The sequence below is a fragment of the Anser cygnoides genome, chromosome 5 (genome assembly GCF_040182565.1).
Source record: "Anser cygnoides isolate HZ-2024a breed goose chromosome 5, Taihu_goose_T2T_genome, whole genome shotgun sequence".
Classification (NCBI taxonomy): domain Eukaryota; kingdom Metazoa; phylum Chordata; class Aves; order Anseriformes; family Anatidae; genus Anser; species Anser cygnoides.
Genome location: NC_089877.1, coordinates 8,713,435 through 8,739,931, shown reverse-complemented (window position 1 = coordinate 8,739,931; position 26,497 = coordinate 8,713,435). Strand labels below are relative to the sequence as shown.

Genomic DNA, 26,497 nt, shown 5'->3' with positions numbered 1-26,497 from the left:
TGGTGAGGAAGCAGGAAGATTCTATTTCCACAAGCATTTACGTACAATCTTTGACACTCATTCAGGGGTACTGTTTGTTACAAATTTTGCAACACAGCAATTTGTAGGATGGGCTCCTCTGCTTACTTTCAGCAACCTGACTACTTATGTGAAAAACCAAGCACAGAAACCACAACCCATGGATTTCCTGCTGCTGTTTTAACGAATCACCACACTAGTGAGAAAGTTGAGATTTTGGAACAGAATACCAACACTAAGCAGTTTTGATACACGTGCCAAGTTTGCTGCCAGTGTTTGCTGAAGTGAAATGAATTCACCTGAAATATTACCAGTGAGGAAGAGTGGAAGGTGCAACATATAATTACAATCAAAGGCAGGACATTAAAGCTGTGATATGTTAAGTTACCACCCTGGCTGGCCCCCACTGCTTACTGTAACTAGGAAAACATATTTTGCTCCCACCAACATTTACCTCCTTGTCATTAAGAAAGAAAAAAATTGCTGTGCTGGACCAACTTTTAATGAACTTATGTACCATGCCTCCAGAAATGATCAATATTTCTTGAAAGGAAAAATAAGAATAGCAACAAAATAAAAACCTAGAGCATCGTAACTACACTGAATTTCTTCTTGAACTATACTGCATTAAGTTTATTCCTCAAACAGTAAGATTCAGTTACTCATGTTGTAAGGTCAAGTACTACAAAATTAGGATTAACTAAGATTTTCAGTGCACAATTCAGCATGAAGTTTCTGTATGAAAGGGCAGTGCTTTTGACAGGTTGGCTGAAAAACACCAAGAGTTTCCATTACAGAAACTAAAAAGGGCAACAAGAACATATGCAAAAGATAACTGGGAATACTTCCCAGCAGTGCTTGCTTGCTATCCGTCCTGAAGGACTGAACCCATCAGCCAAAGCTCCACTTGTCCCCGCAAGCTTCCGCAGACTCTGTGATGAGCACTATGGCTTTCCACAAGTTGCAGCTGTAGAGAAGTTCACCAACTTCATCTCAGCTTGTTGGGTGCGTTGTGGAACACAGCTAACAACTCCAGGAGTACAGAAATACTGAAATTCAGCTTACTACGTACACAGTTCTAGCTGTGAGAGTGAGATGACTTGTTATTGTTACCTTTTTTTTCCCCCACTATTCATGATGCAAGAATGCTGGTGCCTTCATTTTGTCACTTGCAAAAGGCATTCAGTGTCAAAAAAATATATATACATATATATATATATATTTATTTATTTATTTATTTACTTTACTGATTGATTCCTTGTGCAAAATATCTTAAATAAGTTTCCAGAGGAAAGGATATTTTGGAATACATAACCGGAATAATTAACAAGTAAAAATATAAACATGGGGAAATGCCATTCAATCTTCAGAACATTGCTAGCATAAAAGCTCATGGGCTGTGTGTGTGTGTTGAAACTTACTAAGTAGAAAAGCAGAAGCCACACATGTCAGACTCAGTTCTCTGCTGCAATTTTATCACAGACATGCAGGAAAAATGTTAAGATTCACAACACTAAATGGTGGCAGGGAGACAAACTTCTATTTCTGATTTAATTAATACGGATTTTTATTCTGATTTTTTACGTAACGAATTCTAGTTTATATTAAATACATTATTACTGTTTTGGACAGCTAATTATTTTTAACATTTACCCTCAATCTGTGACTATCTACATGAAATCTACACTTCCAACAATACATTAAAATCATTATTAACTTAGGAAGTAAGCATTGTTTGATTGCCTCTAAAGTTAAAAGTCAAACCACTGAACTGGCAGAAGTCCCCAAATAAGCTCTTAGAACCACAGTTTGCTGAGAAAGGTTTTCATAGGATTATTCTCTGCTTTTGGAGCAAAGAGAATTATTTTTAATTTTAGCCTATACAAGTAGTTCATATTAATGTTTAATTAAAATGAAAAAATAGACTGGGAATTGGAAAAGCAAATGTGCCACCTGCAATTTATGAATAAAATCTAAGAATGGAAGACTACGTCCATTATCTCTGCAATCTTGAAAGACTAGCTTGACCAATACAGGAACAATAGCTCAGTTTAGAAACTGAGACAAAAGCAATACTTTGTCTAATGAGACAAAAAAGCTGCTGAAATGAACTTACTTTAGGTATTTAACAGTTGTAAGGTGGTTTTATTCAAGCAAAAGAATTTAAACATTGTGTTTATTCATAAATTAATTCTAATTTGCATCCAAAGACTGCTTGAAGTAATGACAGAAAAAAAGTTTAAAAAGCCTAATTTACCATTGTATGTCCAGAAAAATGTAAAATGCATAGACTGAAATGTAAAAAAAAAAAAAAAAAAATAGTGACTAACATATAGCAAGATATGCTGTTATTTAAATAAGAATAAGCAGCATAACATCTGATGTTACCACTAAAGAAATACTGTTAATCAGCAAAACTCAAGCTTTCTTCCAATAAAAAATCACCCCTATTTTAAATAGCACAAAAGCAAAACCAGATTAAGGCTAATTATAAATATCACTTCAACTTAAACCAAGCCATTTTGAAAAACACAATTAAGCACTCTCTTTTCCAAGCAGGTAACTTGGCAAATGGCAGTGCTGAGTTTTCCCCTGCTCCCGAGGCTTTCCCCTAAGTAACACTGTCTGCCTAATCTTTCTTCAGCCCCCTTACGGTGCCATCCATTGCCTTGCTTGCCCTCTTTCTGCACCTTGCTGCTGTTTATCCACCTTATCAGCTCAGGAAGAAATTTCGGCAAAACTCTTCCTCTGGTCACCGATATCTCTGGGAACCGAATCCATTAAGATATTTCTGACCCCTACTCATGCTATTTTAACTGGCTGTTGTACAGGAAGGAACTGATAAAAATAGGCTTACAATGCCCTTACAGATGAACTAGCAGGAGGCTTGATTGTGATTGATGCCTGAATAAATACACAATAACAGGCCCTACATTTCAACACAGCTTTTGATAGAAGGTATGGAGAAGTGTCGGTTTTCACTGCCTGGATTGCAGCTTTCTTTTCTCAAATACCTGGGAAGTGCCTTCCAGAGCAGACTGACTCTTCTACTTTGATTTTAAATACAGAGAGGGAGGTGGTATTGGTAGGCAGGAACGAATACTCGTAGGAGCCGGGAATTACAAAGGTGTGTTTCTTCCCACAGGTGCTTATGTGTGAGCCCCAAGTCTGAAAGGTCTAAATCCCTCTGAAGCCCAAACCCCTCCGCAGGTCCTCAGAGCCAAGGTGGGTCCATGGGAAAAACAAGCAACATCCTGAGAGCTCTGTGCCGAACCAGTGGCTCAGGCTTGGAGTCGGAGCTGGGCAGCGGAGGGCTGGGGCTGCTGTGGATTTTGGCAACTCAGGAACTCCCTGGGAGAAGTTCTCAGCAGGCATTTGGGTACAGGCTTTGCTCTGGGGAATTAAAACAAAGCCAGCTTCTTGCTTTTCTCCCAGGGGCTCCCAGTGGGGTCGGCTACAAGAGGAGGGGATGAGCTCCTTGCGAGGGCAGCCCATGTCCTCGCTGTACCTCACTGGTGATGGCTGCAGGTCCCTGCCCGGCACGGTGGCCGCATCTTCGGTAGGAAGGGCACTGTGGAGATGCATCAAGAGGACGAGCCCCGCCGCTCGCTGCTGGTTTGGACAGCAGGGGATACCGTGTTTCCAGCAGAGTTCCCAACAGCTTTCACTAACCCCACTGCACTGCAGTACAGATTGAAGTCTGTCTGTATTCTTTTATTCTTTCTTAATAAACTAGTTAGTGCTGAGTTATGCATTTACCAGCCCAAACAAAAATGTCAGGAAGCAAACTCAGTGCCCAGTTTTTATTAACCTTCGTCTTTTTGCAGAAGAGGGCTTCAAGTGTCCTGTAAGGACACATTATCAGCTCCCACTCCAAGTACCACCACTATCTACACCACTTCAACAGTATCTCTGATATGCCCTTTCTTATCCTGCAAATATATAGACACCTACTTAGCTTTCCAGTGGCACGATCCAGCAAAGTACTTAAGCAAGTACACAAACTTCAAGCAGGCAAATAGTCCCACTGGATTCTTTGAAATCACTCATGAAAGTAAGCTTGAATCTGTTCAGTACTTTCCCAGACCACCTTGCTAAAAATACCTAATAGTAATACTTGGCACTTGGCAGTACTTCGTGTGTTGAAACTACTGCCCAAACAGCAAGCAGAGAGGTGCGCATCCAAACAGCACGAGCCTCATTCTGCAAATAAAGAAATGAAGGCAAAGAAACAAGTTACTTCCTGCTCCTCGCGCAGCCAGGCAGCAGCAGAGCTGGGACTCCCACTCCGTTTCCTTCCCCATATGCTCAGTCCTTCTGGCATAAAGTGGCTCTGTAGCTGAAAGCACGGTTAGCATACATAGCAGCTGCCTGCCAGTCTGCAGTGCTACAAACAAAATTGATAAATTTGGTTCCACCAATTATTTTACAACAATTAATGTAGATCAGTGTGATACATACTCGAAGATGTGTTCTTTTAAATGGATAGTAATTGTGCTACCTAGTAATTTCAAAGACATAGGCATCTCTGACATGCACACGTTGCAGTGTTTTTTTGCGGGGTTGCAGCAGCACCACTGCCAAAAACCACCCCTCAGTTAGTGGCAGGGATGGGCTTGACTACAGGCTTGAGACATGAACTTACAGCTCTAGCTCCAAAAGCTTGCCTCAGGAGTACTGTAATTCAACCCAGCACAAACCCCTGTGCTCTGCTAAGGAGCACCAAACACACTGTCCCCTGGACAACTCCATGGTTCCCAGCACTGCAGGAAACGCTCGTTCCTGCGGCCGCCTTTCACAATTACTGGCACCTTTCTAGAGCGCCCGCTCTCCTCTACACCAGCAACCTATGACCCAACTGTTCATCTCCCGAATAAACCGATGCATTTACTGAATCTCCCTCTCACCCACTTAGCTTTCTGAAAACTGTCTGAATTAAAATTATTTCATTGCAGGTGACCTAGGTGCAATTGGCTTTCAGATGCACGCATAAGAGCAAATCACATGGATTTCTGATGAGAGGGTACAGTAACTTCCTAATGGATTTCTCCTCGAGCATTCAACCTACTAAAAACGTAAGCCAGACAAACAACGCTGTTTAAAAATATATCATGTCCAATTGCAAATGCCTGCTTTATTCACAAAGCACTTTAGTTTAAATGAAACACCCTTACATTTAGAGTACAAACGTGGACATCAGACCTGCCACTCCATTTCTTGCTCTTCTTTATTAGCAGAACTTACTGAAGTACCACCTCTTTTTGGAACCATGGTTCAACACAACAGTAAATCCCATTTCAGGGTACCCAGTACTAAAACAAAACTAGATCAAAACCCCAAACGAACTCCAGAACAAAGCACTGCAGCAACAAGCTGCAAAGCATTCACCCAGTTGTAAACGCTGAACACACCCAAAGGAGTAGCTCTGTCCTGCTGCAGTCAGCGCAGACTCCCTTTTTTGTACTCTGGGTACTGAATGAGAAATGTATCTAACATGGATGAAGCCTGCATTAAGGGGTAGTATGGCAGATCTCAGACCCAGCACTACCAGTTGCGGAACTGGGGCTGAGATCACACTGTGCTCCAGCCTCCCTTCCCTTCCCCAGTCTCACTGGGATTTAAATGCTTACAGGGTGACATCAAAACCCCTGTGTCTGAAGTCATTTAATACAGCACCTTCCTGCTTAGTGTCACTGGAGAGGTCGCTCCCTTCAGCAGGGAGAAGTAACAACTCCTGGCTCAGGGACTTTGGTGATTTATGAGCAACACGCACGATGAGTGCGATTTCTTTGTTTAGGCTGCACCGCTCCCCAGCCCTTACCAACCAGAACGTAACAACAAGTGCTCTGGTTTTATGTTACCATAGTTCTGGATTAGCACAGTCGTAAATCAGGGCTGTGACCCATATTTTAATACCTTTTCTTCTCCCAGTTATTATGATTCAGTTATGATTTGAACAGCATGCCATTCCAACCAAGCTGTGACAAATACACTCTCCACACTGCACTTTATAATGTAAAAATCAATTTTTGCACTGAGCTTGTAAAATAAAGCCTAACATACATAAAAGAAACTGAACTTTCCCAAGATTGTTTTTATTCAACTGCTGATAGCACAACTTGCTATTCGAGTTCATACAGATGCACACAATGTAAATGTGAAAAAAATCATATAGCAAAAGATTTTTCCTATTGCAATTTAGAATTTGAATGGAATATAAATTCAGTGGACTACTAACCAAGTGATTCCCCCAACCTGCAGAACAAGAAAGCACTTAAGTCCATATTAAACTTAAGCAAGTACATAAATCTTACAAGTTTCGCAAGGATAAACGTGTGCACTGAAAATTAAGTTGGGAGTTTACTGTTGCTTTTACAAACAGAAGAATGAAAATTCAAATCAAGATACCTGTAATTACAAAGTAACAAAGCTCTGACCACAGTGACTGCCAACAAACAAAAGGTAGTTCAAACCCCTAAATATTAGTGGAAAAATTCTATATAGGTTACTCATATGGTATTGTAAAAAAAAAATTAATTACATTAAATTAAAATGCAGCAATAATCTGGTAGATTGTATCATCCTAGACTTTAGCAAAATGCGATACAGTCTTTTTAAAAAGCCTTAAAATTGGCTTGCCTGTTAGGAGTACCACTCAGAGGAACAGTGGCTAAAGGGCTATAAACAAATAAGATTGCAGCAGCACGAGGGAGGTGCTAGTGGATTGCTACAGGGACTGGTATTAGGATCAGTTTTATTTAACATCTTTATTAATGATCTGGAAGAACGGGTAAACAGCACATTAATTAAATTCACAGATTTCAATACAGCACGAGGTGTTATAAACATGACAGTGGGGAAAGAAATTATGCAAAAGGAGGTTAGAAATGCAGAAGTAAGAAAATGGGATCCCTTCTGAAAAAATGCAGGCTAGTACACTGAAGAAGAATTTAAAAATGTAAATAATCAGTGAGAGGAAGCAACCTGAAAACTGTTAAGCTAAAACAAAAGACCTAAGGGCAACACTTGACAGCGCATTATGCATGAGCTCGCAACATGAACGGGGAAAAAGAATAAAATGATGCAGGCTACACACATGGATGTATCACAAGACATCAAAGAGACAATGCGGTGCAAGTCCAGGCTTCCTGCAGAAGCAATAAACATACAGTTGCCATACTAAATCAGTATTTCAACTAGCCAAGTGTCTCCACTCAACATACATTATGTTAGTGACATTCATGCAAAACACTGGATTTTTGCTTCTCAGCCTCTTGTGAAGATTTAAATCAAAATAATATCTGGGAAATATATATATATATATATAAAAAAAAAAAAAAAAACAGAAATTAAGAAAGAGCAAAAGAGATAAACCTGGAAGGATTACAAAGACTGAATACATAATATAATAGAGACAGGAGCTGAAAGGCACAGGAATATATACATCAGGAAAGGAAAAGAAACGTTTAGGCTCGTCAAATACGGTACAACCTGGATTTTTTTAAGAAATTAAATGCATATAGGAAGACTGTTAAGTGGAATATCAATTCCCATTAGTAACACCTACCAAACTAAGGAACAATTTTGAAAGGAGTTAACTACAACACCTTTTCTTTATTCAACAAAATTGAGCAAAACGTTCAAAAATATAGTGCAGGAGACAATCCCGCAATGGCAGAATGACTCAATAGGTCTTCTCCATCTCTAACTTCAATGATTCCATCAGAGACAATAAGCAGAGAGACAACCCCCTGCAAAATTAAATCACTGGGAATCAACTGGAGAATGAAAATTAAATCACAGTAAAGTACTTTCTTCTTTGTAAGCATTAGCATTAATCACATGCAAAAGTAAAATATTAGTTAATTTGATTCTCTGTGCCTTCCAGACTCCAGTCGAAATGAATCAATGCAGGAAGAGCGATTTCTCTGATAACTGGGAAATGATAAGGAAAAAAAAAATCTGTAGAAAGAGATGGTGAAAATGAAATGGTCAAAAAGGGACTATAGAAAAACATACTATGGGCTCTATTTCTTCTGAATCCCTAATAACAATAACACAGGTGATACTTCACAATGGTGGCTTTTAGAGAGCCTTACCCAAGATGGCTAGAATTAGAAAGAAAAACACCTTCCGCAGTATAAAGTATTACTGATTTGTTTGTTTAAATGACTGTTATCACTACTCTGCAAGCCTGTGAAAAATGGCTTTATTTCATATGGCACCTTCAAACGGTTAGCCCGCTGCAATGCTTCAGGTCTGCCACAGGTAAAAGAGCCACGTAACCTCGAATCCCAGCAGCCCCTCCTCAACTCACGCAAGAAAATAAGCAACGGGTGCGATGGATTTGCAAAGCATGATACATTTTGGGACCCGTTTGCCTTAATTGCTGTGAAACAGGTTACTGGGGTGCACATAAGCCGCTCGCGCTGCTATTCGTGTCAGGATCATGTCAGCGATAAGACACAACCGAAAGAATTACATCTGCACAGTGTCAGAGCAGGGAGGGAGGCAGAACGCTAGCATTTAACACTGTTCTTTAGGCCACGAAAGGTCAAACTGGACAAAACATAGCCTAATGAAGCAGTTTGTGTCGGGGGGTGAGGCAGCACAGACTTTTAAATTAGCAGTTAAATCACGGCATGAAGCGATAATGGAGCTGGGTCTTATCACAGCCAACAAGAATTCAGATACGTACTTCACTGGAAGTTGAGACTGGTCCAGTTTTGCAAAGGGTGGTGATTTAAGCTCGCGTGCTAGTGAAACTGAGGCATGTGCTGTGGAAATAACAATAAAAAAGGACACGCATACAGTGAGAGAACAGCACTGCAGTCGAGACAAACCCTACTGCCTCACCGCCAATTTATTTTCCAGCCAACAACCCAAGCTCTTTAGTTCAGTGACAGACATTCTTGATCTGACATGAAAATATGTAATAAACATAATGGAAACTTCAAAAATAAAGAATCAAACCGAAGGGACAAAACAGAAAAAATAACTAGGGGTCTGTTTTGTTTCTTCCAATACGTTTTGAAAATAGATACTTTCCTCCTACAGGGAGGAAATAGTACATTTAATTGGAATCATAAATCATTAAGCTTTTATAGTTAGTAATATCTTATATAATGAAACTAGTTTCTCACCAGATACACTGTTTATTGTTCAAATTTTACAGTAAGTTCTAATAATGGAAGTGTTACAGATCAGTTCAGCTTGCAGGCTTTTTTTTTTTTCCCCATTTATATTCCGTCAGTTCCTTGGTGTTTTGTTTTTTCTTTTTCTTCTGTGCGCGGTTTTGGGTTTTATTTTTTTTATTCTTTTTTTTAAATATCAGCATAAATCTGTCTGGCCTTCTACCTACTCCAGAAAAACACATGCTATTTTAAATGACTCTGAATATTAGGGGCCTAGAAGTATCTCTAATACTCTATAAATGGAGTTAAAAACATAGCCTTCCTTCTGTAATCACAGCTTAAATTCCAGTTCTCACCTTTAAAGATGCGAGGTTCTTCTCATTCAAAAGGCACCTAGCAAGCATTTCTGCTGTGCCAGGCTCCTTCCTGCAGCTGCTGCTCACCTCTCTAGCAACACGCAGCCACAAATGTCACCAACTTGAGCAATTTTCTATAGGACTGCAATTATTTTCCTCTTTCTATTTTCCCCGTCCCACAGCAACACAATCAAGATGTAAAAACAAAGAAAGTGCAACAGACACATCGCTGATTTCATTGCCATTTAAGACAAGCCCAGCAGCTCTGCGCTGTGGGCTGATGAGGAAACCACATTAAGCACTTGCAACAGAACATCCAAGTAGACCTGTTTTGCAGCCTGATTAATAGAAACAACCTCTAAGGACTAATCACAAGTCGAGCCCTGTTTTGTAGATTAATAGAACAAAGGCACGAGAGAATAGGGAAGGTTACAGGACTGGAATATAAATAAGAAAAGGTGTACACTCTGGGCAGTTTGACTGCTAGTAATTATCAGCTAACAGCACATCCTTACCGCAAGGTCTCACTCTTCTGTGCTAAAGCAGCTCATGTCCAGATGGACAATCTGCCTACGCATCTCCGAATGTCTTACCTCTATTTTAACTCCAGACTTTATGAAATCAAAGCAAAACCTTTCTCCAAAGCAAAGCATATTTTCTTCTCCCTTAAATTGCTGTTGAGATTAGGTGATTATAAAGCTTGCAGGAAGTACACTTTTCAGTTATATACACACAGCTCAGCAAATCCCACATGGGCATACAGTGAGTGCCTGGGACTCAAACACTGCTGCCACTGCAACATGGCAGCAGATGCTAAGACCCTGCAAGGAGGCACGCAGCTCCTGCTGCGCCATTCTGGCCAGCAGATTTTGCTGGCCCTGAGCAGGATTCCACCTCGTGAAGGAAATGAACTCAGAGAAAAGTCCTACAAATAAACCCCTCCGAAAGGAGATGCAAGATAAACTAATGCTACTGTAAAACAAGAATTAGAATTTATGCATGAACTGTGTGTAGTGGCTGTACAAATGCCATACAGAAAATGATGGAAAAGACTTTCGCGCCTCTGAGGAAAGCAGTTTCTCTGCTTTTCAAAGTATTCCATTTGATTGGCTAAGATAAAATTTAGTGATGATAATGGCAACACCAAATGCCTGCTTCAGAGCTCCAGGTACCACTTGCACTGTGAACTTCATGAAACACATGGAAGCTGCTGTCCAAAATCCTGAATGACCCAAGTCCTTTTAACTTCAGAGAGGACAGATTTCATCCTTTACGTTTCAAAGTATCTCTTCATACACAGAAAGATTAAACAATATACTGAACTCTACTAGAGTGATTCATACTTATTTCCGCATTTTCTAAGCCTTCCCAAAAGCTCAACCTCTTCCCAAAAGCTATACGCACATGAACACAAGCAATATCATTCTTGAACCTTATAAATCCAGGAGTTAATTAAAAAGGATCTTCAGGGCAGGCAATGGATGACATTCTTCCTTCAAGTGGCACTTTTTACATTTCTCAGCAAATACAAAACCTAAGTTTTATTCACAAGCAGAAGAAGGAGACAAACTTTTTAAGCACTGGAAAAAAAAATCAGATGCACAGAGTCCCGGATTACGGTGTATCGGGGCATTCCACATTGAAAAGAGAAACACTTTAGGACTGTAGTTTTCAGGTTAGTGCTCAGTTTGCCTTTTTCCTATGTTTTCCTGCTATGCAGAATATGGAAGTGCCCTAAGCAGCCCAGATGGAACACCAAGAGAGGTGTTAAAGAGAACACCTTTCTTGTGGTTTCTTTTTATTACATTCCCAGTTTGGGAAACAAGATGCATTAAAATCTGTGCCAAGAAAAGGAGACTGAAAGATTCCTCCTTGCTTCTTACATAAAGGTTTTTTACATGAAGTTTGAGGCAATACATAATCTGTAAGTATATTCGCAGGGTACAAACTTACAAGCCTTTCTCACCAGGGCAACAACACAGTTAGCAGCTCCAAATACCAGCCTTTGTCAGTAAGATACACGGATTTACATGTGTACAGAAATAAAGAGGCTTTCTGAGGAACTGGACCACACAACTTTCTGTCAGTCCTACCCATCCAGAAACTGCTGCTGAAAACACCAAAATGGAAGGCTCTCCAGAAGCAAAGGATAGATAAGTTGGCAGATACACAGATACAATACTCAAGTACTCAGAATATTACTTGCAAAATAAAGGGCAAAGGACATGATGACACGCTTGTCAGATGATTTCACATCACTACTAGCTCATTTTCAAGGAAGTATGATTTCCTTTGACAATGGAGATGTAGGCACAAGGTTCCCAAATATGACATGCATATCAGTATGTCAGGCCACCAGCAAAGCACATACATAAAAGGCTGCAGGTTTGTTTACAGAGATGGCTTTACCCAAAATGCTAGAAGAGGAGGAAAATAGAATGGAGTTACTAGCTGCTAACTCCATTACTTTTCACCCCAGCATGCTGTGCACCCAGGCTGTAAAATGGTCCTCCTGTTTGTGCGTGGTTACAGCATGCAAAGCAGCTTACGCTTGTGACTGTACTGACACATCACCCAGAGGAAAGGCAGACAACGCAACCCCTGCTGACAAGCAGGTACAGCTCACCTGTTGGAGCTACATCAGATGACGAGGCTGTGCTGGAGCAGGCACTTTTGGATAACCCAGAGCTAACTGAGGAGGTAGCAAGCACCACAGCTTGCGAGGCCTCCTGTAGACACACAGGGGAGTACGCTCCTCAGCCACTTCCATCAAGGCACGGTGATACTTTGTCGTCACCTTCCTGCTTGTAAACACCACTTAAGTCTTCTTTTCCGAGCGCACGAATACGAATAGCTCTCAGACATACAAAGATTTTAATGCTTACCTAGTACAGTCTGAAATGCCAGCAACTCCCCTACCTTAGATATACACAAACCAAAAAATTGACAAGCACCTAAACATTTTAGAGGTGATAAATACCCAGTGGTCTCACTGATTTTCAACTAAATCCATGAGACTTGACCACTTGTGATTAGATGCCAAATCTATTCTACTGAAAGGATTCTCATGAAAATCTGATGAATGTAGTTGTCACTCCTGACCTTTACATCCATGCTCAGTTTCACAATCAGTGTTCTCTTATTTGGAGTGCTCGTGCAATTTCTGCTTTATTTCATAGCCTCTGTGAATTCCATTAAGTATCTTAAACTGGTTCGAGTTAGCATTCTGATCAATAAGTATTAGATAAATATGACCCAAATCATCTTCAAGATAGTCATGAGAAATCTTACCCTTCATTGGGAGCTAACAAAATTCAGTCACTTGCTACATGACTTATTTTTATTAAATCCATAACACTATTTTTCAAACTTAGTTTCTCTTCTATTTCATTTTATCACTATCACATCATGGGAGTCTCATCATCACCTCCATGTGAAGCAACATAAATTCTTCTACACACTTTCCTTATATTTCTCCAGAATAGATAACTATGAAGCAAACCACCTGGAGACTGCACTTAACCATTTCACATACCTGATACCTCCTTGAGACAGTGCGCAGGACAATGCAGGACAAGACCTGCAAGACCTTCTGTCCACCTCTCAAGCTCATTCATTTCAAATAATCTTTAAAACGCACTTGAATGTGTCCTCTATATTTCCAATTACAAGTTAATTCAGCAATTTTCCTAATTTTTATTTACATCTATAATTACAATTTTATATAAATAACTATTTAACCAATTTTATATATACATATATATAGTTCGTTAAATAATGATAAATATCCATATTTAACCACTAACTACATACTTAACTTCAGTTTATTACTAATCTCACCTAGTCAGTGAATCGAGCCACGTCCCAGATCTGGCGCACCTAGGTGCCTTGTTCAAGTGGGCTGTTTCGGCTACATTTTTGCAGTATGGGTATCAACCTTCCATTGAAGGTATTGACTCATGTATGTCTCTTCTAACTTGGGGTCACAACTCCTGACCTAGGAAAGTGTCTTGGTTCCAGTTAGGACAGAGTTAATTTTTCCTCCTAGTAGCTGGTAGGCTGCTATGTTTTGGATTAGGATGAGAAGAGCGCTGATAACATGCTGATGTTTTAATTGTTGCAGAGCAGTGCTTACACCAGGCCAAGGACTTTTCAGCTTCTCACACTGTCCTGCCAGCGAGCAGGCTGGGGGTGCAGCAGGAGCTGGGAGGGGACAGACCCAGGACAGCTGACCCAAACTGGCCAAAGGGGTATTCCATACCATCTGACAGCATGCTAAACAATATATAGGGGTGGCTGGCTGGGGTGGGGGGCCGGCTGCTCGGGGATAGGCTGGGCATCGGTCAGCGGGTGGTGAGCAATTGCATTGTGCATCACTTGTTTCGTACACATTATTATTATTAATACTATTATCATTATCACTATTATTATTATTGTTATTATTATATTCCTGTCTTAATAAACTGTCTTTATCTCAACTCACAGGCTTCACTTTCCCGTTTCTCTCCCCCATCCCAGAGAGGGAGGGGGGAGGGTGAGCGAACGGCTGTGTGGTGTTTAGCTGCCGGCCGGGTTAAACCACAACAGAAAGACTCACTCATCCAGTGCTTTTAAAGCAGCAGCATTACTGACTAAACTCCCCGCCAGAAGTTGCTTGGATCTAAATATCCTGCTGAAAATATACATACTTCCATGCACATCAGGCTCGACGGGCCTCTCTCTTCCAGGGATACAGTCTAGCCCGTCTAGCTGGCCCCCCCTGCAACAAAGTCTTGGTCTCCTACCTAGCTCCTTGCTGGGGTCCTGGTTTCTCAGGCTCACCAGATCACTCTGCCCCCAAGTCCTCTGTCAGCCTCTCTGCCTCTCACTCAAAGCACTCTGCTGCTCCCCGCTTCTTCGTGTTTGGGGTATACCACACAGGGGCAATGAAGGCAAGAAAGTAATGGGACCTGAAGCACACCATCCAGTGCGGAAAACGGGATGTAAACTCTGGTCTGATGTAATCCAGACACAGCCCAAGGCACTCTCTTACTTTTCCAGTCTCCTGTTGAGAAGGTGGCTGTCCTCAAGTAAGATAATCTTTCAGTTAACCTTAACAGGTCGGTATTTTCAATTTTATCTGTCTTCCCCTCTGCACTTGAGCACCACAGAGGTATGGCACAGATACAGGAAGAAAATGTAAGAGTCATGAGGTGCGCAGAAGCCACACAGGAGAATTATACTTAAGTAATCATCAACATGTGGTCCTGAGCCTCACCTCACGAGGAACAGAGTAACTACACATTAGGGTTAACTCTCCCCTTCCCTCCTCTTTCCCCAGCTCCCATTATTTAGAGTTTCTCCTCTCACGGTGAAGCCTGTAGAAGCTAAGTTGAAAAATTCAGGACTTGGGTAGTATTCCCTACTCTTCCTAACTCCTTGCTGGGTGTGAACGGGTTCAGCCTCCACAGTGCACACAAATGTCACTGTATACTTTCAGTGTTCACAAAAGGAAAGCAAACTTCTTGTTCCTTAACAGTTGGCAAATAAAACAAACAAAAACCACACACACATACACCACTTGTAGATTTTGTATGCACAACTTCTGCATCAAAATTACCTTGCTGTTGAGCAAACCTTGTTTTAATCTATCAATAGGAGACCACCAGAATTAAGTAACCCCTGAGCAGCACAGGTGATGCTCATTGCGGCTCTTTGCTCTTTTGTGTAGCATCTACTTAACTCCAGGCAAACAGTGCAGGAATTAGAGACATACAGCGCATTATTGCCTCAATCATTTGTTTGGGAGTGCTCTGAAGGAGTTCAAATCCCTGCTTCCATACTAGGAAAAATGCAAGAGTTAGGAGAACCACCATTTTTGCCTGTTTAACTGTCTAGACTTCCACCCACAAATAGATGCAGTTCGTGTGTACTAGTAAATTCATGTTGACGTTGAGCCTGAATGAGAAATTAAGACTTTATGACTTGTCCCAGTGATGGGATGCAGAGCTTTCCAAAAGAGTTCGCTAGGACAGGGTAGCACTGTAGTATTAAAAATCACTTACGAGATAATATATTTCAAATTACAAACATTCCATTATTTCTTCAAAGAAAAAAAAAATTTAAAAGTAAACAGAAAAAAAAAATTAACTTAGAGTGAATCTGATATCAAGCAGACCGAAAAAAAATCAGCAACATTCCCAACAAGGCAAAAAATGTAAACAAACCGCTGCAATCCTGGACCTGGGGGAACACATTCTTCGAACTTAAAATGAGAGGCTTGAAGGACAAATGCCAAGAAAAACGAAACAGAAGCCCGTACCTTAAACACAAGCACGCTACAGTGGTGGCGTGTTTGTTTAATACACGGACAGAGGACCAGACTTCAGTTTTTGCCAACATTTTGCTCGGTTGCTGACTTCTCCTGAACAAATGCTGGAACTCATACAAAAACTGGTACATCACCAGTTTTCTTTTCCAGTCTCCTCCTGGTTCCCTCTCTGCTAAATTGCAGTGAAGAACTTTATTGCTGAGTAGTCCGATTTCTATTCCTCCTTTATTTTAGGCACTAGTTAATTGCCAGCTAAGATTATGAAATAAAAGAAATGAGATCCATTCTAACCCATCAGTATATCTGAATCCTATCATGTGAGTTGCCAATTGGTTTTCCAGTCCTCACACTCAATATCTGCTGTTAATTTGCTTGCTATTTCAAGAACTTGAAGACTGTCAGCAAAATCCATGATGCATTACGAAACTTATAATTGAAAAGAAAAAACAACATCTGATGCTTTTCTGACAGGATAAATACAAAGTCTGAAAACACTGATCAGAAGAAGGGAGATGTACTAAGTTAGAGCCACTCGGATTAAAATATAATTGCAAATGAAGCAGAGAAAGAAACAGTTACAGAAATAAATTCAAACTTACACAAAATCTTTTGATGAAACCCACAAAATTTACAGTGTGCTAAAAAGAAAAAAAATCTCAAAAAAATTATTTTTATAGCAGATGACTGAACCTTTCTACACTTTCTTAAGGTTGCATTATCTATGCCAATTAAAATTTTGCTTCTGAAAAAGAAGTTAAGGCACTTCCTCTAGAGTTACTAAATAAAAACCTTGAAAGCCTTGGCTTCTCAGAGGTGAACGATAGTGAGCTGTTTGTTCTTGACCTCTGGATCACCCTACAGATCAAATTCTTGGACATAGGAAAAACCCACCAGTATTCATTAAAAGCAACTGGGAGGCCAGCTTTGTGCTACTGTTCTTGAGACCTGAGCAAACTACAACCTGACAAATGTGCAGGATATTGCTGAACAATGCTGCAGTTCCTGTCAGAAGAGAAGAGCTTTATTCCCAGCTTCATTCAGGATGAAGTGATTTTAATCACAATGATGCAAATCACAGATTTTGAGTCATTATTTAAATAATCAATTTTAATCTTTTACATTTGCACTTTTCAGTTATTTCCATAAAGTTGATTCAATTAACCATTAAAATACATTGATTTATATAAAATTAGCTTTTATATAAAACATTTTCGCTCCTTAAAATGATTCATCTCTCTCTGTAGTGATTTAAACAAATATATATGCTGAAAGTCTTTGGTCTTCAGTTTTATATTTCATTCTGCTAGATACGGGTGTATTTTAGTAGCTAAAAAATAACGTACATGATTGCTTTACGAGATTACTTTATACTTATGACTGGTGGCATTTTTGTGAAATTTTATGGAAAACAGGATTTAAAATCCATAAATAAACCTATCATCTCATTATTCATGAAATTATGTACCGTAAATTTCTAAGCACATAAAATGAAGCTCATCAGAACACTTTAAACTTTTTCCTTTTAAACAAACCAAAAAAAGCTAGCTGTAGAGCAGAACAAAATAAAACAGAAAATATTCTCCCTGAACAATTGTTCCTGTCAAAATGTGGTTTAAACAAATTCTGGCTCCAGTTAACTGCAGCTCTCCAGTGGTTTGAACACTTTTAGAGCTTCATCTGAAAATAGACATTGCTAGAATATTTGTATTCAAATGTCAATAGCATGCTACAGAAAGTTTATTCCTCAACATAGATGAACAACTTCAAATATTACTTGAACACACATAAAGTACATTTGAATTTAAATAAAACTTACAGTAATTCACTTGCATATAATTCAGTACCTCAAGGTCCAGTAAAAACAAATGATCTCTCCCTACCCTTTTAAAGATACACCGGTATATGAGTTACTCTTACATATATATAAGACAGGGAGTCCTAGGATTTAGAAATTCATACATCCATTACTGTTTGTTTTTTGTCTCATTCAATAACTAGCCTTAATCTCAAATTTCCAAAGGAGAAAATGTTTCTATTGGAGCCCTGAAGAGTTTTGACTACCCAAAGTATAAACTATTTATCATTTTTTCCACCAAACAAGTCAGATTCATAGGGCAAAGTCAGAAGAAAGAGAAAGAAGGGAAATATTTTTGTTGATTGTTATCTATAGACTATATCGATGATCTTGAAATCTTCAGTGATACCAGCCATTTTACTCCTTCAAGGTACATCAAAGAATGCCCTACTCAAGGTGTGAAAATGTCAGTTAGATCTTCCTCTGAAAGTGAGCAGAGCCCAGAGTGTGATTCATGTCCCACCTTCGCTCTTTTCTCTTCTAGGGGCTGTTGCTCTGTTTTTAACTCCCCTCCAGCTAATGCCATTTAATACTCTCAGAACCATCAGGCTAAATTCAAATTTTCTGCTCCTTAGAGGCTGTTGATATGCACCACCGCACATTCCAATTGCAAATACACATGAATGCTCCCGTGTATTGTAAGTTATTTTCTACATACAAATTCTTCTAAATTGTAAGTTAGCAGGCACTACTTGAATTCTCTTAGGTCTTTAGAAAGCTTTCAGATGTACCACGAGCAATAACATGTAATGAATATGGACTGATATTTCTTTTCTGTAGTTACACTGAGTTGGCAATTTACATTTTCTAAATAGATAGATGACTTATAGCCAGTTTTCCCAGTCTTCTGGCAATTACTTCTTAGAAACCTCTGACAGGCTGAAGCCTCCAGAATCACAGCTGTTATTCTTGGTTTGATCCCCCTTTTTAAATTAAAACCAGTAGCTTTATCAGCAAATGAGAATTTTTTTTCCCTCTGGAAATACAAAAATGCACATAAATTGAACACGCCAACTTATCTCATTTTAGGGTTGGAGCATCTTCTGGGTTAATGACCACTGTTCCACATCTGTGACAGAACTAATTGGGGTAAGGAGGCCATAAATACACACAAAATCCCCACAAATTCTCTTCCTTTGGAGTAATCTGAATATTTATTCTAGTAGAGTGAGATGCGATTAGAAGGGAAGGAGAAAAAAATTAAGAGCGGTCAAACGCTTGTCTAATCATTTCTGTCTTAGTTTCCAGGCACAGATCAGATTTGGAACAGATTTTTCCAGTATCTAATGCAACTTTTTGTCCCCCTTGAGGACCAAGTAAAATACTGGACACCAGCTTAATATTCATCTTCTCGGGGGTGCAGCGGCAGTGGTGGTGGGAACCACACAAATCAAGAGAAATGAAGATACTTATCTCTGTCCTCCAAACTCGGATTACGTATACTGATCTAAAAAGCTGTACTTAAAATGATAACCTCAACTTCATTTCCCATCACCAGTTGCTCGAAAACATCCTTTGACAACAGTTTGTCACAGCTGAACACAAATGAAACATCTTTCACGAGAGAGTAGAAGTCTGCATTTGGTTGGAGCAAAACTTGCATTTCAGAAATCTAGCTGAATCTCCCATTGATCATTAACTGGAGAAATTCAGTTATCAATCAATAGATTATCAGGATGAATAATCAAGATTTGTCTTCCACGACAAGGTTGCAATATATATGCCACTCATGGTTAAAATCAACTCTGATGGCTTGTCCCTTGGAATTTCAGAAGAAACATTCTAAATTCACATGTATACCAGTGAAATGAAGGACTTCTAGACACAGCTGGATGAAAAGGATAACTAATCACAATTACGAATTTTGGAAACCACAGAGGGCAGGGAGGGAGAAACATCAGTACATTTTGCCAGCACATATAAATGTAATCTGTCCCAATAAATTTTGAAAAGATGCCTACACACTGAAATCATTGGGTGCCTGCAGAATGCAAGCCCTCCGTCTCATACATATGAAAGAAGCTGAACAAAATCTTAATCTCAGCAGGTAACCTTCCAGCTCACACAGCTATTCACAAATCTACCATACACTAGCAGAACTTTTATGGGCTCTGTTTTCTTCTGTGTGTTATGTATTATTATACTGAAAAAAATAACTTTTTTTTTTTTTTTTTTTACTTTGAAATGTCTTTACAAGATGGTTTCTAACCTGAACTAAGACCATCTTTCCCAATTAGCTGATACTGCAGGACACAGAGGGTTGGCTGTTTAATTATTTATTTTTTAGTTAAGCAAGCTGTCAGGCTGACTTAAGCTACTTTAAATAAAGAATTTTAGATCGAGCTATATTGTTTTCTAGATAGCACCAGTACACATGCATTATCTAAAAAGTATTGTCAGAAGCATCAAGATATGTGTATAAACTACCAAATACCGTGGGCTAAGTGAACGGTCAGGAGAGATGAGACGAAGGTAAGCATGAGAAAGGGAAAAAAAAATTATGCCTGTATATGTTTGCCCCATTCTTTGGTTCAGACCCTGCCATTTCCCCTTCCTCTTCGTTCACCTGTAAAACAAGCCTGACATAAAAAATGTAAATTGTAAGCTTAAAATAAACCCTTTTTATAGGTGTGCATAAATTAGCATCCAATCACTTCAGCTGATAATTGAGAATGCCAAGTAACATAATGATCATCACGATCACTGAATTTCAGTTTTCTGGTAGAGGCTCAAAGGACCTTGGTTATTGTTGTTAGTGTGAGAATTTAAAATGAGTGCTACTGAAGACTCCACAGAGAGATAACAGGCATTGCAATTTAACAACATGTTGAGAAAACAAGGAATAGTCTCCTTAGTACAACACTGGACAGCAATTTTCTTCCTGCATATGCTTGGCTCAGGGGTGGAATGAAATCAAAACTAGCTCAAGATGACATTATTTTAGCTTTACATGAAAAAAAAAAAAACACGCCTCAAACTGATCAGAAATAGCACTTAAATCACCTGCTGCCTTGTACCTTGTGTTGCGTTGGTGATAAATGCCACCATACTAACCTATTAGCACAGCAGATATAAATATCTAAATAGCATACAGTAGAACGGTGCTTCCTTCCCTAATACATATTACATATTAAGATGATACTGAAGTTAATCCACAAGCACTGAATGGATATTGAGTCCATAATTTAAGTGCGTTCAGCATGCAGAATACAGATAGGTTACAACTTTTTCTTTTATTTCACATACATGGCTAAATACAGCATACTTATCCACATGAAAAAGTGGCCATTTCTTCAGAGCGGTTAACAGCTGAGTTTGATACTATTCTGCAGGACAATACAGCAAAGCAGCTTCATGCATTTTCAGCAGGAATGATTCCTGCTGTGGTTTAAGTAATAAAGAGCAAAGAAAGTTTAAATTGAGACTTACCATGGGGCACCGTATATTCGGAATCCTTTAACCGTTACCTCTGAATCTTGTAAGTAAATACTATTTGTCAGGAGTGACTGAACATTGTCAAAGTCCTCTGGTTTCAATTTGGACACAGAAGGAAAGCGGTAGTAATCTTGTTTAACAAGGTCTGCCATGAATTCCTTATCAAATGTCAGTTCATGATTCCCAGCAATCACTATTTTATATTCATATGGCAGGTTTCCTGAAATAACAGAAAAGGACTTAATTAGCACATTTTCCTCCCACACCAGCATTGCCGGCACAATAAGTAGACAGCTAGCAGTGACAGAATGAAATACCCAAGATCTGCGTGCATCTCCATGTTGAGCAGAAGCTATTAATGCTGCCTCTCTTCCATTGAATGAAACTGTTTTAAAATGTAAAGTAACGCCACAGAAATAAATGTCATAATAGTAATAATTCTAAACAATAATTCTGGGTGTAGTGCAGCATTAAACAAAACAAGCTGGCAGGCACTGAACCACCTCCAAGCATGGCATAAACCACCAGTGCTCCCTTGTTTTCAGCTGATTATATGTTGGTTTATATTACCCTAAGCTGTGAATTCCCACTGAATTCATGGGACTGGGTCAGTCAGCAGTGCTGAGTCCTAGCCCATGGAAGCGACCCGCAGTGATTTAACCGGGTGTCCTGTGGGTGGGTATAACAGAGGCGGCAGCATGCCTCACCAGGATGCCTCACCAGCATGTTGTGAGGATACCAGCTACAGAGCACTGAATCAGCTAGCTGGCACAGGTGTTTTTGAATTATGCAGTTTTTTAGGTCAATGTGTATGGAACCCAAGCATTCAAAAGATGGCATTTATTCCCAGACCTAGTCTGTTCTTCAAAGCTCTGACTCATTTGAAATGGACTTTCACTTTATTATTATTCAGTTTATGGTAGTATCTCATTTCTGTAAAGAGTACATACATAGAAGAAACCATGGAACCCAAACAATTAAGACATAAGGTAGGAAAAAAGAAATGTGGCTAGCTCATTTATTTTGAGTTTCAGATATAAAGAGTACAGGCTTGATCACCTGAAGTCCATGCAGCTATTTTCAGTGTTTGGAACAAGGCATGGATCAGGCCCATGGAGCCAGATTTCTTTTGAGTTCAGAGACAGATTTTTCAAGCACTTGGTACTAACAACCAGTGCCAAATATTTCAATTAAACATATTGAGTATTGGGCTCCCTTAAAAATATGTTCCTCTACTGTGATGTCTTCACAGAAGTCAAGATCTTTTACAAAATCTGTCTTACTGTGATTTGCCAAAAATCACATCCAAGTTTGCATCAAAGCTAAAACCAGGCTCACATCTCTCCTCTACTGCCCTCACTGTCTGATTCTGTCTTGAACCAAGTTGTTCATTTTGGTGCATATTCCTAATAATCATTTAAAAAATTATTTTTTCCCCACAAATGTGCACAATACTTTACAACCAAATGGATGATACATATGAAATATATCATTATATATATTCACTTTCTGTACTGCTCATGGGTCTTCAGTTATTTACACAAACCATGAAAGCAACAACTGACACACTGTAATTGTTAATGCTGTTAGCCCAGGTGCTCATACGTATATATACATGTAGGTATGTCCACTGATTTGGAAATAAAACACAGGTCCTCAAAACATACATGGGTACATCTTCCAGATCTGGAACTTCCAACATCAACCCCCAAGGGACACAGAATTGTATGCTATGTATTTCTCATGAATACTGTTCTCCTACACTAAACAGACACAGCTTTTCTAGTTCAAAACTTGTTTTAAACAGCTTCCAAAGGTGTTTTCTCTTTTTTTTTAAACAATAAGTTTTAAACTAAACCTGTAAACATCTACAGCAAGATTAACTTTCCCCCAAATAAGGCTTATAGGGAATCAGCCCAAACTCTCTGCTTTTCAGTATTTACAGCAGAGAAACAGGAATTATACAAGATACATAAGCATTGTCTTCATGACATTAGTTAATTCTGGATAGAATAACAAACAGCTATATATCCCCTGGGGAAAAACAAAAACAAAAAAAATATCATAGATTCCTCACACCTGAACTAAATGCAGTTAATACGTATCCATAATTCCCTGAACTGCTGCATTAGATTAAAAACTTGGGGAGACGTAGTAAATGCTCCTCTACAGATTACACCCGACTCCTTTCCCTCTTCCCTTCCCCATCTCTGCTACATGCTGCTCCGTAATTAATTTTTATTTGAATACTAGAAGTACTAAAAATTCCTGCTCTTTGACACTCCTGGGCACAAGGTAAAATTGTTATTTTCTCCTCTCTCAGGAAACACGAAGACACCACTGGCATGAAATCTGATACACTTGTCATACCTATCAATCCCCCAAAACAAGAAAGATGTGATTAAATTCTCAGAGAAGTAGGATGGAAAAGTTAAATTTAGGTTTCTGCTAAGTTATTAACATTTACCATGATAGCAGAGAAGACTTCTTGTCTTACTAGATGAATGCCCAGGTTTTACACTTTCTCCAATTTATTTTGATAGGAGACCTGAAAATCAGCACATTTTGCAGATATTATGTCCAATTAAATCTGGAATACTTTGTTTGAAGTGAATGCTTTTTATCTTGACATGTTGAAAAACAAGGCTTACTTTAAAGACATAGGACAAAAAAAAAAAAAAACGAGTTGTGGGATTAATGATTGTTAAAATGTACAAATGTAATATTATACATGTTATAAAAGCAACTGAAATCACTGGGGAAAATCTAACAATAATTACTTCTATTAATGTCAAGAAAGCCATTAATTTTACAGAGACTAAGGAGATGCTCCGCTTGGTCAGTTCTTGAGCCCCGGTAATGCATCAAGGAGCCTCACAGGGCCCAGGTACTAGGCCTCAGGCACCAGGTGTAACCAGGGAGCTCAAGACTAGGCCTCACCAATGAAACTCCAGGATCAACACCAGGGACTGAGAAACAGGGCAAAACGGGCGCCTGAGAAGAAATCCTACAGGGACCACAATTCATCAATATCTGCCTGCAAGCTCTAGCTTTGTAGTTCTGCACATCCACAGTGCGTGAGCTGAAGAGCAACCAGTGCTGGCTGTGGATGTATTCACCGCAGTCCCGAGTCCCCCGTGAAGGGGCAAGGCAAGATGTGCTTCACTCCATAGCTGTACACACATCGTTATTTACCATAGCATGGGCACAGAGTTCTGACCTGGCTCCCCCGCTTAGCTCCCTGATTTTATTACCAGCCACATTTTGCACTTTTTCTGGAGGCAAAAACCACCAAAGCTGCATTGCGAGCTAGCGATGAGGAACATGACTCATAAAAATGCCAACACACCAAAAGCCAGGCCCAAGCAAAGGAGAGCAGCCAGAGGAAGTCTCATCCATTTCTTTCCTCTTCCCTGAGGAAAGACTATATAGCACTAATCACAGTAATAAATTACCTGCAATCAGATTAGCTATTTGTTCATCACATTCAGGTTTTGCCTTCCTGAAAGGCCCTTGTGGCAGTGCACAACATTCATCCTCTCTGATATAATTTATGAAATATTTTGGTGTCTTTTACTTTCGCAATTTTGCCCTTTGTCTATAATCTGCTGACCTTTTGTGCTTTTTATGGAAGCATGAACAGTCACACGACAAATCTCCTACTTCATGATATTTTAGTTTTCATCTTGACCAGATTAATCTCTGCCTATCTACTTCCATTCTGTCAGTTCAGAGAGCCACTGCACCACAATACACAAGTTGAAAGCCGTTTTCTTCACTAAAATTCTGTTAGCTACATTTTGTCTTCATTAAACTACTTTCCTAACTACTAAATTTTCTATCATGTTTCAGTAATATTATTCATTCCAATTTTTGCTATGATTCTGAAAAAGAGAAGAATAACTTCTCAAGCTAGGAAGAGTTTGATGTGTTCGCTGGGACAAGCACCTCAGAAACTCCAAATATCAACTCACAAAGTAAAAGCTAAATTTAAATTAAAAATACTTAACTGTTTTCCAGATGAAATCAAAAGGCTAACATCACAGCTTCTGAAAATGATTAGAGCACTAAGTCTGTGAAGCAGAGTCACTTATACTGAAGTATTTGAAATCTTAAAAAGGTATAGAATACATATATGTGCACATGCACACACACGTGGTGTATATCTTCAGTATATGTTAATATTTTTTTGGCCAAGATGTCATTTAACATCTGCCCTCAGTAGGAGTACAACAAGAGCAGAAGGTAGTAGTTAAGAAAATGTCACAGCTAGAGAAGTTGTTATCCTGAAGGACAAAAGGTGAATATCACTCTTGCTCAAAGAAGAGCAAAGATATGTAACTTCAAATCATTTGAAAAAAAAAAAAAAATATATATATATATATAGTCAATACATTAATCTGGCAGCCTCAGAAGATTTCTGTAACTTTTCTGTTTGTCAGTTAACTGTCAAGCTAGAGTCCCATATAGCAATACTTTCTTCCATCTGATCCACAAGCCTTCGTTCTCACTCCTCTGCCACTAAGCCCCTTTGCCAGCACGCGGATTTCGTGGCCACAGAGCACAGTGGATCAGGAAACCGACCCCGCTGAAAACCGATGCAGCAAATAAGGAACAAGACTGTATGCCCGTGCTAGTAAGGCAGGACTTCTTTCACTGGCAGCAACGATGCACAGCACTTTAAAGCAGAAGCTGAACAGACTGACTTTAAATATGAAAATTACATTGTTGTTTTTTGGTTTAAGTTTATCTTAAATAGTTGATCCTAGGAATCCTTAATCCATTGAACAACCATTTCTATTTTAATGGCATGCTTCATACAAGTCCAACTTAGTCACACAACTGAAGTTCGGTAGAGCTGCCAGACATGAAAAGCAGTCTGACTGTCAATGAATGTTAACTACTGACTCCCTATAAAAATTTTAAAAAAATCACATTGTTTTTTGACTACTGTTATCTACAAAATGCATTGGGAGAAAGGGGAGCTAGAAATAACATAATACTAACTGTCTATATATAGTGGTACAAACCTGTATTTGCACACCATTGCTAAACAAATACTTTTGATGTGAAGCTCTGAATATGCACACACATGCATTAACTATACACACCACACAACACTTCCATGAAGCGTTAAGTGCTTTCATGGCCTTTTCACAGACTCATAGACCCTTTGGCCATATCCTGAAAACTGCGCTGAGAAACCTTGAAGTAAAAAGCTTTGTCCTTTCAAAAAGGAGGAAAATCTCTACAAGTGAGATGCCTGTGCAAGTCAATCACCTCCAATTTACAGTGTATCATATATGCTTCAAAGAGCATAACTAGCTCTGGAACATTCACTTACAACCAACCCTATGCATGTCTAGAGATAAATACTGAAGGAGCAGAT

General features: G+C 39.2%; 1 protein-coding gene across 12 annotated transcripts in view; it reads right to left on the bottom strand.

Annotated features, from left to right (window-relative positions):
- MPPED2 (metallophosphoesterase domain containing 2) overlaps nt 1-26,497 on the bottom strand; it is a 202,244-nt gene that overhangs the window by 25,916 nt on the left and 149,831 nt on the right. For all 12 annotated transcript variants that reach the window (XM_066998203.1, XM_066998202.1, XM_066998205.1 and 9 more), the window contains one exon: nt 21,103-21,328. In XM_066998203.1, the coding sequence (XP_066854304.1) occupies nt 21,103-21,328 (226 nt within the window). The remainder of the gene's footprint in view (nt 1-21,102; nt 21,329-26,497) is intronic.